This window comes from Pyxicephalus adspersus, chromosome 4, assembly GCF_032062135.1.
Source record: "Pyxicephalus adspersus chromosome 4, UCB_Pads_2.0, whole genome shotgun sequence".
Taxonomy (NCBI): domain Eukaryota; kingdom Metazoa; phylum Chordata; class Amphibia; order Anura; family Pyxicephalidae; genus Pyxicephalus; species Pyxicephalus adspersus.
In genome coordinates, this window is record NC_092861.1 from 118,399,678 (window position 1) to 118,413,868 (window position 14,191).

The 14,191-nt window shown below is 34.2% G+C and overlaps 1 protein-coding gene across 1 annotated transcript; it reads right to left on the reverse strand.

Moving 5' to 3' along the window:
- Positions 1-2,366: 2,366 nt before the first annotated feature.
- Positions 2,367-7,296, reverse strand: VSX1 (visual system homeobox 1). Its single transcript, XM_072409435.1, has 5 exons — positions 6,829-7,296; positions 6,055-6,133; positions 5,774-5,897; positions 4,869-5,049; positions 2,367-4,181 (listed from the first exon to the last, which is right to left on the reverse strand). The coding sequence occupies exons 1-5, from the start codon at positions 7,208-7,210 to the stop codon at positions 3,913-3,915; spliced, it is 1,035 nt and encodes a 344-aa protein (XP_072265536.1). The 5' UTR covers positions 7,211-7,296; the 3' UTR covers positions 2,367-3,912.
- Between the last annotated feature and the right edge of the window lie 6,895 nt (positions 7,297-14,191).

Genomic DNA, 14,191 nt, shown 5'->3' on the forward strand with positions numbered 1-14,191 from the left:
TAGGTGAGAACAAATCCTAGCTAATGTGGCTTATGTAAGTGTAGAAATGGACTCAATAGGCAGTACCCGTCAGTTGATCATTGCTGGTAACTTACTGCCATAGCCATACATTGTGGGAAAACTTGTTCTGTGTCTTTAAAGGGCCATGTTATTTGTCAAATCAGCTTTTGACATACTTGTGTTTGCCAAATGTCAAAGCATTTTTTTTAAACTAATGTGTACAAATCTTGAAGAAGTAAAGATCAACTTCTTTAACTAATCAACTATTAAAAAAAACCTGGGGCAGATACACTGAAACACTAATACACATGTATCATATCTAGTGTTGTATTATATCTTGATATACCCAAAATCTCTCCTTATTTTTCTCTTCTCCTTACTTCCATACTTCCCTCTCTTTGATGTGTTGCCCTTTTCTAGCTGTATTCTTATGACATGTCCATTAGTTTGCTTTTTGCTGAGAGCATTTCTAGGCCAGGTAAGTAAAACATTTACAAGGACGCCCAATGATACTTTGCAATGTAGCTACCTCCACCATACCTTATACTGAACTTCCCCAATTCAAAAGGTGGAATGTCTTTTACTGTTAATAAATATATAGAGAGGAATATCTACATTTCTCTGTTGAAATATTTGAAGGTAAACGATAATTACATCAACATTACTTAGTTCAAAGTAATTTAAAAATAGATCAATGACAAGATGTTTCAAAAGCACATTACATGCATAAAAAATAATAATATTCTGTAAATAAAATGCAATATTCACCCCATCTGTGTTAGTGTGCATTCAGTCTGCATTGGAAAAAATGGAAGATGGTACAATGTATTGTAGCATATTACAATGTGTTATAATGGGTCCCCTTCCATTGCACCATACAAAAGGCCTGTTGTTACAGCAAACAAGCAAAAAACAATTCAACAAAACTTTGTCAGAAATGCATACTAGCGGACATGCATTAAATATATATTAATGTAAGCACTGCAGTGTAAACTAGTCCTTAATCTATAAAGTAGACATAGACATTAGAATTACCAGGTTCTCTAATGCACTAAAAGATCGAACATAATTCTAGAAGATTGCAAGGGTAGAACACAATTGTTAGCAGTGATTGATGAACAAAATATGTTCCAATCAATTGTTTTTTTGTTTTTCATTACTTTGATTTTTTTTATCTTTCAACTTTTAACTGATTATGATCAGCTAATAATACTACATCCAGAGCAAATAGTGACATTTGATGGAGAGCGATATGTGGCATGTCATGGCAGCCGTAAAACAGTAAACTAACTTTAAATAATATAGGCCAAATAAAAGTTTTTAGTGCAAATGTGGAGATGTTAAATGTATTTATGCATATATGTTAAGTAGCTTTTGTTGTCTATTGCTGTTGTGTTTATTCTAAAGGTCACTGGGCATGATTTATTAAAGTTCTCCAAGACTGAAGAAAATACACTTTCATTAGGGAAGCTGGAATGGGTCTGGTCCAAGATTCAAAACATTTGCTTGTAAATAGCAAATGACTTCCAGGTTTGCTGTATCACAAAGTGTATCCTCTCCATTTTGATCACCAATTGGGAGTTCTAAAAAACAATGGGCTTCTTTCAGCACAGCAGAAATAAATCATACTAATGATGTGAAAAAGAGACTAGAAATACCCCTGCTGGCTGGATAGAAGACTACATATTATTCATTTACAATGTTTTAATTATTTACTTAACAAATAAGCATAAAACATTATATATTCCTTTTGAGGCACCTAGCTAATTTAGGTAAAATAAGACTTTTTTCTACTATCAAAAAGATTCTTCGGACTTACCAATAATTGCCTATATTAATTTAGTTCTGAAATGGTCAAAAGTTTTGACAAAACTACCCAATAATAAAAAAAATGTTTTATAACTGTTTAGATGTGTGGTTGCAGTGCGTGAAATATATTTGATAAATAAATTGTAATGCTTTTTGTACAGCAGAAAGTAACAAACGTGTTGAACCTTAATATTTTACAATAAAACTTGCTTATATGTATGAGGTTTTGTTAATTTAAAGGACAGTTCATGTCTGTGAAATATCTACAGAAACAGAATCTTACAGGTCCTCTATAATTAAATTGTAACCTGATTCAACAGATGGTTGGTTTTATATTTTGTCCTATGTATTATGTGAAGAGTAACTGTTTGCACATACCAAGACATAAATGCACATCCACATGCCATGTGTAAGGAGATGTATGTTATGCTCTGAAATCAGGATCCTTACCAAATAAGTTTTCTATTTAGGTGTAAAAATTTGAGCACTATGTTCCTCTAAGACCCCTTCTAGTTTTCTGTTTGTTTGTTTTTTCAGATACAATAGACACATTAAATATACATAAAATTTTATTGGTTTATGCATAATAAATATATGATAAAATATAGACAACAAATTAGAAAAAAAACTGGCTACCAAAGTGCTTCAATACATAAATATAAAAAGGCTGAAAGACAAGCCTAAAAATGATACCAATGTTTTACAGACAATCCAAATCATTACAAAACATTAACTATTGATTCTTCACAAAATATAGTATTTTTTTCTCTTTAGAAACATATGTCATCTAGTCTCAATGTCTTCTACATTGTGCTATGCATAGACCATGTAAAAATAGTGTGTGAAATACACTCATTCCTTCTATACCAGTCCAAATACAAATTAAGATTTATTTACAAAATACACAAATAAGGCTGCACCTTTTTCATTTATTCTGTGCTAGAGAAAACAAAAAGAAGATATACTTCAATTTTGTAAGTATATATTAGCCCTATGTTGATCAGAGGATATAAAATACAAATTGGTTTTCAACATTTCAACCTTTTTTTTTAGCTCATTAATGCTTTATTTTCATTCTAATAAAATATTTTGGAAATGGAAATCTGGAGATTAAAATCAGTTATATAAATCTAATAAAATGATAATTGAAGTAAATGGAATATTTGTTATTTGTTGGTAAAAAATAATCTGCACAATTATTTCTGTTAAGAATATATTTATAAACATAATTTCCTCCTTTGTGCAAAAGTCAATTTACATCATGCATATTATAAATGTACTTTCTTGCATGTGTATACAGTTTTATGGACCCTTTTAAATGATGTGCTGTTTAAATGTTCAAAATATATTTAAGGAAACATTTGCTTGAAAAAAATTGGTTGCAAAACAATATTTTTTCCTATCATATCTTCTGATACAACCCTATACAGTAATAGATTTGTGCAGAAAAAAATATTTGAATTTAAATGGATGAATTTAAAATAATTGCCAACATTGAGAATTATATTTTGAAATGTATTTTAGAAACAATGAACTGTAAACATAAAGCAGAACCAATTTACATATATATTGAGGTTCCTTTTTATACCTTTTCATATGCAGTTGTATTTTTAGTAGTAAAAGTTATTTAAATGTGATCTGTTTTTGTAAACATATGCAACCCGGGCAAAACTAACCAGGAATGTAAAAAAATATTGCATAATTTATTATTAATTATAATGTAGTTCTTTATGTGTAATTGTATGGATGACACATGTACAATAATTTGTTTGTTTTAATTCATAATTCTACATAAAAATCTGGATCTGGTTATGTGACTTTTTTGTGAAGTGAGGGAGATAGCGAAGTTAAAGAATAAATGGAAACAGAAAATACTGTACACAATTACATTGTTAACTTATACTGCAGAGGAAACAACCTTCATAAAAATCTCTTGCTATAAAACTGCATTTAAAAAATCTTCAGAAAATGCTTTTGATGATATTTTTACAATAATTTAAGTCCATGATTGTGATGTGATCCCAGTGCTTCATGGCTCTGCCATGTTCTCCTTTACCCAGCCCTCACTACGTGCTTTTTCTGCTGATGTACAAAGCAGTTTGTTTAGTGCTCGCTGTCAGTGAGGTCACTTTGACTGTCTCTAGCCAGTGATATGTGCTTTATACTGCATGGTGCCTCTTGTTTTGCTGTGCTTGAGAGATCAATAGCTCTCTCTTCTGAAGTGTCCATTGCATTGTTTCTGTCCTGTGTGATCCTTTGGGATTCTGCAGGCTTGGATAAGATTATGTCAGTGGAATGGTCTCCTCTGCAGTTCTCTCTCATTTCATCCATATCTGTTTTATGGCCAAGGTCTACAGATTTTTTGTGCATACCTAGGAACACCAAACATACAATGGTCATAAAAGTGTATATAATATGTAAGATTGTAGAATTATTCATTTATATGGATAACATTTTACAAAGTTCCGTAGATTAAGTCTTTGCAATAAAAATCAGTTAAGGAGTATGATTAAAAGTGTAACCATCATGAAGAGCTTTTTGTGTTATTCAAAAAATAATTAACAATGTAGTAGCAATTATATATTTTTATGTTTTATGGTAGTTTTTTTTTACCATAAACATAAAAATCTTAGATCTCTGGGATCATCCTATGGGGTATAGACCTTTTTTCTATAAATTGCATAAAATGAACTTATTTCTTCATGATAGATTAGCTGACCTATTATTATTATTCCAACTAATATCAGAGCTTCATGAAAACATTATGTTATATATCAATCTGTGGCTTTGCTGCAAAAGCTATTCATAATTAATTTCCTAGATCATCCTTCAAGTATTGAACAAGACATCTAAATTCATTAGGTAAGACAGAAAGCCACAATGATGTACCATAACCCTATAAAACAAATAAGAAATCTGTGAAACGTAAGTCAATTGAACTAAAATGATTTCCAATAGGTTTATATAGTTTCTGCTTTTCATATTGAATTACTAATCAACTTCAAGGTCATTGGAAGATAGTTATGAACACACATAATTTGTCGGCACCAGAGCCTCACCCAATAGCCATGGAGCACAGGATCCAACCAGTCCATTCTTTGCAGAGTTGATGATAGACTCAGGAAGCGGGATAGAGTGCCTCACCATGGCACCGTAGAGCCCATATTCTGCCATGACGCTGCTTCGACCCCAGCACTTTTCACGTTTTCTCCACTTAGCCCTCCTGTTCTGGAACCACACCTGTAATGTCAATGATAAAACTTGGTTCACTCTGATGTTCGCTAGTACTCCCATCAATTACTATATATAATTTACTGTTATACTATTATACTCTTTTATTGTGCATATTATTAACATTGGAAAACAAATCTCAATATATATACAGTTTAAAAAGCCAATTTTTATATATTTAGTATAATACAATATATTTAATGCCAAGATAAAGAATACATATCTTTGCAGCAAAAAAGAAAACACTTTTTTTAGGTAAAATAGGTTTAGGTAAATTTGATTCCAAATACAAACAAGGTTTTTGACTGCTATGAAAATGTAATAATTATTATTTAACAGTAAAAAAATAAATACTTATTTGAATAAATCTCACTAAATTACATTTTACTTTATTTAACAAAACATTTTTCTTCCATTTAAAAGTGTACAAAGTACATAAACAAATATTGATAACTATACTTGCCAGTATGTTAGCTTTTATTACTGATATATTATATCAGTTATGTGTTCCTAGCAAGTGGCCAAAGGTAGAATATTGCTTTCTATGTTAACTGCAGCCTGTTGTCTGATAATTTATTTAAATGCATCTCACAAAATAACATTTTATTTTATGTAAACTGTACGATTTATTAAGTGTTAACTATACTTTTTTATGGCTATGCTTGTTTCCAAACACTGCTGTAAAATACAAGTTTATAAGTGGCCATATGTGGATGGTTGCTTTCTCTGTTACCTGTATCCTGTCTTCTGGTAACTCCGTCTTAAGAGCCAGCATTTCTCTGGCATACACATCGGGATAATGAGCTTCATTGAAAGCTTTCTCTAATTCCTCCAGCTGGTGAGCGGTAAATACAGTTCTGTAGGAATAAATAAACATTCACTTGATTTAGCTGTCATTGATACTAACACAAAACAACTGCAATCACATTGATATAAATAATATCTAAATAATTTGAACAACTATATTAGGTCTTTGTAAAGAACAATTTTGCTATTACATTATATTTAATTTACCTGTGTCGTCTCTTCTTTCTTTTAGCTTGAGAGCCAGATGTCTTCATATCATTCTTGTCCCCGAGAAGGCTATCATCATCTATGAATATAAGAGTTGTGAAATTAGTATTACTCTAATAAAACAATATGTCAACTATTATTCAGAACAGTACATGACCAGTGTCATTTTTCCCTATTACTGCATCTTTGGATATAGCATAATACTAACATCATTTGAATACAGGAGCGGTTATTTTGTTTATATCAACCATTAACTACTTTTAAAACTGTGATTAACTACAAAAAGCAATTAATGTTTATAATGTGTCTTAAGCACATTAGAAAGTAAATTAGCACACAATACCCTGTGCAGATGAAAGGGGAAAGTTTGCATGCTGTTAAATGTCCCTCATCCCTTCAGCACCACAAAAAGGTCACCCAGGCTGGACAGCTCTCTGATCCAGCAAAGACAAAAGATCTTTTCCCACTGAATTCACTTTCTCAAGCTGCTGTCACCCAAGAAAACAACCCATCCCTGGCGTCTAAACACCCTGGGTGATCATTATTTGTAAATTAGAAACTAAATCTTGGCAGAAGGTAAGAAACAATGATTCTTTACAAGGCGACTTATGGTAATTAAGAATAATTACAGAAAAACTTTCCCTAAGTTAGTGAACCTTGTAGTCCTAATACCTAACTTAGGTTTTCAAATATAATCAATGCCTATTAGGATATCAGAACATATTTACCCCTTTACATACTGGTATAGTTAACATATAATATACAGTATTTTACCAGAAATGTTTTCCTTATGCTTGTCTGAGTTGTGAAGGTACTGATGATCAGCTCTGGGCTGGAGAAATGGGATATGGGTTGGAAGAAGACAGGTAGTCCCAGTGGGTTGTTGGGAAGCAAAACCACACAGGAACCCCAAGCCGAGAGGTAGTGAGCCATTAGCCAAAGAGACTCCACCAAGACCACCTCCAGGTCCTTCACAGCTGGGCAGAGATACTGATGGTGGCTGAAGTTCTGCTTCCAGACCGAGCAGATCGGTGATTGCAAATCCTTTGGATCTCATTGTAGGTCCATGGAATCGCCCTGACTTCTCATTCCCTGCGGTTGGTGCCAGGATCTTCACTTTTGATTTTCCCTCTGAGATGTCATCTCGTCCAGTCATGACTGTGTGGTTATATGTAAAGTTTACTTTCTCTTTTCCTGCTACCAGTCTGATCTGAATGATAGAAGGGGCCAATGCCAGGCAGAGGGTTTTTATGTTACTCCCTGGCCCAATAAGCTCTCAGACATGCCTCTCGTAGTGTAGAAAAAGGGTTCCACCTCCTTCCCAATCCCACAGGATTAATTGGCACCAATTCCCCCCAACCCATCCTTCTCAATCCGATAAATTCCCTGGCTCTGACCTCCTCTTTCCATCTCCCTCCTCTTTGTGGTCATTTCTTTTTTTTTTTCTACGCAGGATGACAGATTTCACTTAACTTTACATCTGTTGAGGAGACCCTTTGTCTAGTAGTGAATGGCACATAGCGACCTAACACAGTGAGTTAAAACCCCTCCTTTTCATTGCCCCCTGATTGATTCTGACACATAACTACCAGACCACAACAGGGGGTGCTGATATAACCAACACCAGGAGAAAACACTGAGGAAGGACAAGACTCACCCTACGGATGCTCAAGTGACCAATGATCCTGCAAGTTTAGGGTTAATCCTTGCTAGAACTAATAGGAAGAGACAACTTTAATACAACTTGTTTGAATGGTAATATAACAATATCACACGCTTTATATAATACATAAAACAGATAAATAGAAAAGTATTTATTTCATGATCGTTTACAAGAGGCTTACTATGATGTGTTTAGTGTACTACAGGGCGGGAATAAGTTATTTAAATGACCAAGGATTAAAATGAACTACAGATAGCAGCATAACATGCTAGCTATCAGGTCTTTAGCAAAGCAAGTGATTTCCGATGAGTGATATATTTTTTTCTAAGTGCATACATATATAAAAATCTGTTTCAGCATACCATGCTAACTATCAGGTCTTTAGCACAGCAAGTGATTTCTGATGAGTGATATATTTTTTTCTAAGCGCATACATATATAAATCTGTTTTATTATCAGCTCCTAGTAATCCTCAGGCACAGCAGCACTTTATTGCATTGAGGAGTGTGTAGGACATCATTGTCATTAAAATATTAAAGAATATCTGGTAGGGGTGAGTACATGACTAGATTATTTCTTCACTTCAGTATAACCTACAATATGGTTGTGCTGTATGGTAGGTATGCCTGAAGTTTGGCACCTTTCCTTATACAGTATATATTTTAGCTCTATGTCTTGAGTTCCGCTTTAGGTTTTAGGGATCTTTTAACTGTTTGTAAATCTAGTAACTTATTTCACTGCTAGCTATATCAATTTGTTTTTACACCCAAAATGACTAGGAATCAGCAGTTCCAATAATCAATAAACCAAAAAACAGAAACAAGTGAGTATTACTATCTGGCTAATCCTTTAAAAATATTTACCATTTTTGCCCTCAAAGAACCTGATATAAGGATTATTTGTATATCAATTATTTCGCTTACAAATGTTTAGTTAAAATTCCAACTTGTAAGCCATGTGATGACAATTCAGGTCAGGAAAAATTCAAGGTCTAATGATACTATATATTATTTGCAAGAATGGTATGTATGTCCATATATACCCTCTGACCACAGTTAGGATGACCTGTGCAAGGGGGAATACAGGGTACTGCTGGCCTCCATAGGAATGCTAGTTGTCTGACATTTTCGCTAATTCTACTTCCTCCTTGCTTACAGAATCACTGGTCTAAACAGTATATAGCAAATGAAATCAGGCAACTAGCATTTTCAAAAGGAAAGGTCAGCAATGCCTTAGTATAGGCTTTAAGCACAAACTTGTGAGTTGTCATCACTGACCTCTCCCTAAGCAGCGGCCTGGGACAGTGGACATTCTCAGTCACCTTGCTGGTAAAAGTACAAAGTGCAAATTGTAAATGACAGTGGTTGATTTTCCAGAAAACTATTACCCTCCCTAGTGGTTCATTTCTTTCCAGTTTTACATGTCTAAAAGCGGTACATTGTTTTTCGTGAAAATTTATTTTTTAGTATAATATATTAGTATGAGTATAATAAAGTTTGAAACACAAAATCATGTAAAAATAATAAATTGAATAAATTAAAATTTTTTTTTTTTTTTTTAAAAATACATATTATACTTATACTATTATATTTACTGTAAAATAAATGTTCTTGGAAACAATGTACTGCTTTTATACATATAAATCCAATGTATTGCCTTCAATACAGTTATTTTGTATTGAATGCAATACAAATTGATTTTGAATTTCCCCCCGCCAGCAACGTACACACGCACCGACGTCACCGGGAACTCCCCCAGTGACTAATCGTGTGCAGAAGCCAGCCGAAGGAAGATGACCCTGTCAAACTCAGGGTTACAGCTAGGGAGGATTATATGGTCCAGTATATAATAAATCTGTGCTGAAAGTTCACCCAATATGGATTCACCAGCAAGCAGAGACGTATCAGTTCTATCACACTGTTCTCATTATGTGAACACTTTTGCTGACTACTGTGCATATAGCCAGGGTTACAATATGACTCAGACACTCCAAGCATTATAGAAACCATTCTTCTGTTCCATAATTTACAGGACATTAAACTAGATTCACATGAACTGCATCAGAAGTAAAACATCATATATTAGTACATTTCAGGCCAATACAACCACACTTTATATTTTAGATACATGTGAAACTAGTCCTGAAATTTGCAATGACTACACTCTGTTGAGTACATTATGTCTTACTCTCAATTATTATAAAACAAAATGAGTTTGTTTTATATTAATTATAATATATTGTAATATAAAAAATCTTGAGTTGATGCTTGGACCTTGGAAGACCATTGCAGAAATATTGCTTCCAAGATCAAAAAATGTAAAATGCCAGTGGGAGATTATAGTGTATTTATTATAGGGTATTCACCATTTTAGGACCAATTGTAGGCATCAAGTGAAAGATGAGTGCATTGAGGGACACAGAATTCTTGAAGATTTGGGTTATGCTGCTGCCTGTAGGTAGAGTCGACCCTGACAAACAAAAAAATAAAGTAAGTTGGCCTAGGGTAAATCTCTCCTTACAACACAGAAATTTCATTATTCACTACTAGCTGAATTGAGATGGAAAATAAAGAAATGGTGAGAATACGCTGCTGGGAAAAAGGGCATTACAGCAAACTTATTATGTATGGACAAAACACAGATTTGCACCAAACTTCCCTGTGTATAAAAAAGACTTCCCACCACAGCACTAGATGGTGATAAAGAGTTCCTCTGTCTTGTGTAATTATTCAGGTTTTGACCACTCAAGTTAAACTCAAATTGCAGAAATGTACTAAATTTAATCATAATGTTACTTAATAATCAAAAAATCTTACTATCTAGGATGCAAATGGATGCAAGAAACAATCTTCTAAGTAGAATTGTCAAAGTGAATTAATGGTTTTTGATATATATAATACTCATTTACAGTATAGTAATCAAAATCTTCCAAACTTGTATAAGAAGAAATACCTTTATGGGGTGACATTGTAATAAACTGTTAGATCAGATATTGAAAATGAAAACATTAATTAAATACACAACATAAAATCCATATTCTCAGCCCCTGCTATAAAAGTCAAATCTGCAAAGTACAGTACAGGAGACATGACATACAGCGCTGCGTAATATGTTGGTGCTATATAAATCCTGTATAATAATATTAATACAGACATGCAGACTGTTCCTACTGCCTGAACAGATTCTGAGCTGTACATCTCCCCAGATTGATGCAAAGTCTGCTCACCAGGGGCACACTTCCGATGGAAAACCAGAGCCAGGCATTTTTAACACAAAGTGGGCAATCCTGGTTGGCAGAGACACACATATCTCAGTAAAGATTACTCCGCGTCACTTTTCCTGGCTCAGGTCGAAAAGCAATCCAGTAAGGGTGAAATAACTGCCTCTACTACCTCTGTTTTCCTTGACTTTTTTTGTATTTTTAATGTGTTCTAATCCTGAATTAAACTGTGTACAATTGAAGAATTCACCTACTAATATTAATCACAGTCAAAGCTTCTTTTTACAATATCTTTATAATGATATCCTGACACATGTTAGTAAATAGTTAATCCTTGATATTCATTAACAATGCTATCCCAAATTTAAATCCCAGCCAGGACACTAACTGCAAGAAATTTATATGTTCTGCTCCGGTTTCTTTCCACATTCCAAAAACATTCAGTTAGATTGTGAGTCCCTTTGAAGGACAGTTAGTGATATGACTTTGTGTTATATGAGCTGTGTAGAATATCTGCGCTATATAAATACAATTTATTCAAAATAAGTAATTAATAATAATACAATAAATAAAATAAAATGAGTTACCTTTCTGATCACAGCACACATGGGATGTGTGTGTCATGTTTGTACTTTGTCCCTTCCTCTGTGGTTGATAAAATACTACATGCTCCCAGTATGGCAAGAAAAGTATGAATTTGATTGGTTGTTTGGAAGTTTATGCCTAACTTTCTGTATGGGCCCGATTAAATAAAGCTTTCCAAGAGCTTTACTTTCATCAGTGAAATGGATTTAACCAGGATTGAAAACATTTCCTAACAAATAGCAAATGACTTTTAAGAAATCCATTCCAGGTTTGCTGCATCACCCAGCTTCACTAATGAAAGTGTATCTCCAGCCTTGGAGAGATTTAATAAATCAGGCCCAGTGTGAAAAACTGAAGTAAGTTTGTAGAGGGTGTGGTTGTGAATTCTTGTCCTGTTCTAAGAGCAGGGAAACAGAAGACATTCCCAAAGATCAAATATAGGAAGTTAAAAATGACAGTTTCCACTCTCATGTAAGTGAAGTCCACTTTAACTACAGATAAATTTCAAAAACTTTCAGGGGCCATGACAAGAGTTGCAATAGGCTCACCTTTCCTACATGGGAATGGCTAACTCCTCACCTTCTGGGTAAGGAACCACTCCAGGGTTCTGTGTATACCAATGAAAGTATAGACCGGGGTTCCTCCAAAGGTGACCCCAATGTTCTTTGGCTATGTAAGGGTGACATTCTTCCCAATGGCCAGCCATGTATTCTTCCCACTGACTACCACACTAATGTAGTGTGAGCTGTGGATATAATAAGTATAGCAAAGGCTTCCAAAAGATCTGAAAGTTATTTAAAGGTTCCCCCATTATAAAGGTCAGGAAACACTACTACAGATTGGGAGAGAAATAAAGCATAAGCTGTGAGGCCATAAAGCTGAAAGTGTCTATGAAGCTTCCAGCACAGCGGTAACTGGGACAGGAAACAGAAGGCGCTCTTTTACACAGTAGAAAGATCCATGCCTATCTTCCCTGATTTTAAAGAGGACCTGTAAGATGTGTGGCTTCAGGTGTTTAGCAGCTGAGAATTGAATGGACACATTCAGTTAACAGATCTGTCAATTGTCATATTGTTGACAACACAGTGTAAAGTATATTGTGTCCTCAACAACATGGCAAAGGACATAACTTTTAAGGTTAACTGCATGCATCCCTGTTATTAGAATCATGTGGTCTCTGGTAATCTACCCAGGCTTCTTCCGGGTTCTGATAACTGCACAGATCCAAGATCCAGCACAGACATTGCTTGGCAAAGCCAACAAAACAGGACTAGAAGTTTGGTAAAAAATCATTGACACCAATGATTTTAGCTTCCTGCTAATAAAAAGGATATTTACACTGATCACTGAATAACTGCTGTATTTCAGGTACAAACCAGTGTTGCAGGGACATTGGCTCTGACTATTAATGTAACTGGGACATTGGCTCTGACCACATCAATTTATGAAGAGCATTTATTATTAATTATTAATTAATTATTATATTATTATATAAATAATTATTAATAGAAGGGGACTTTTACACTGTGTATACAATCTTGTATGTTACATACTGTAAAATGTGCATATGAATATTTTATCATGTTGTAGCAACCATTCAAAAAGTTTCCTATACCTATACTTTTTTTGCTGTTTATTCTTCGATTCTTCTGTGTTATTTCATTATAAACTTCATGTTATATCCTTTTCTGTCATATTTCATTCCTACATCTTCAGGGATCCCTCTTCTTGTAGCCAGATTCTAATGATGTATCACCAGATCCACCCTCCATGCTGTATGTAAGCTCCGAGATACTGGGTGTCTCGGGAAGCTGCAGAAGAAGGCTGGCAGCTAGGTGATTGTAAATGAGGAAGATTAGAATTGGACTTGATTTATTAACGCTCTCCAGGACTGGAGAATACAGACTATCATGAAAAAACTTGGGTGATCCAGCATACCTGGAATGGATTTCCTAACAATTATTCACTACTAATTGGCACACGTTTTTAATCATGTGCAAGATTCCTTGCTGGATCTCACAAGCCCTCCCATAATCTTCTCCAGTCTTGGAGAGATTTAATAAATCAGGTCCAATGTATTTTGTTCTGCCAGCTATTTTTGACAGGTTGAAATGCAATTGCATATAATAAACTCAAATTTTGTGCTTGTAGAACTGGGTGCGCTGGTCAGACTTAGCTGACAATCTGTAAACTGTTTCTAGGATGACAACACTGCTCAACCATAAATATGGTATAGCGATTAAGTGTTGTCACCTTAGGTTAGGAAGTGTGTTACAGACAGATTCATCAGATGAAAAATAAGAAAAAATCCTAGCAAAAAAAGAAAACTTGTGCAGCACCCAAATCTAAGTATGCCAATAAATGAATATTTGATTACACACCCTATCAGCTTTCTAGGTAAAATTCTAAAAAAAATATGTTGTATGGAATAATCTTAATCTTAATCTAATAGGATTTCAATTTAAAAAAAGAGAAGTTGTCTTTTTGTTTTTTCCCTCCATGAAACCAGTGATTTTTATCTTACCAATAAAAGGAATATTAGTCCCATGCTTACATGTTGTCTGTCCTATAGGCTGTGACTGAGCCGGGCCCTTACATGAAGGTTTAAGCTTATTCAACTTGCACTGAAATCACCCCAGATGCAATCATTATGTTCAGAGGCAGATCGC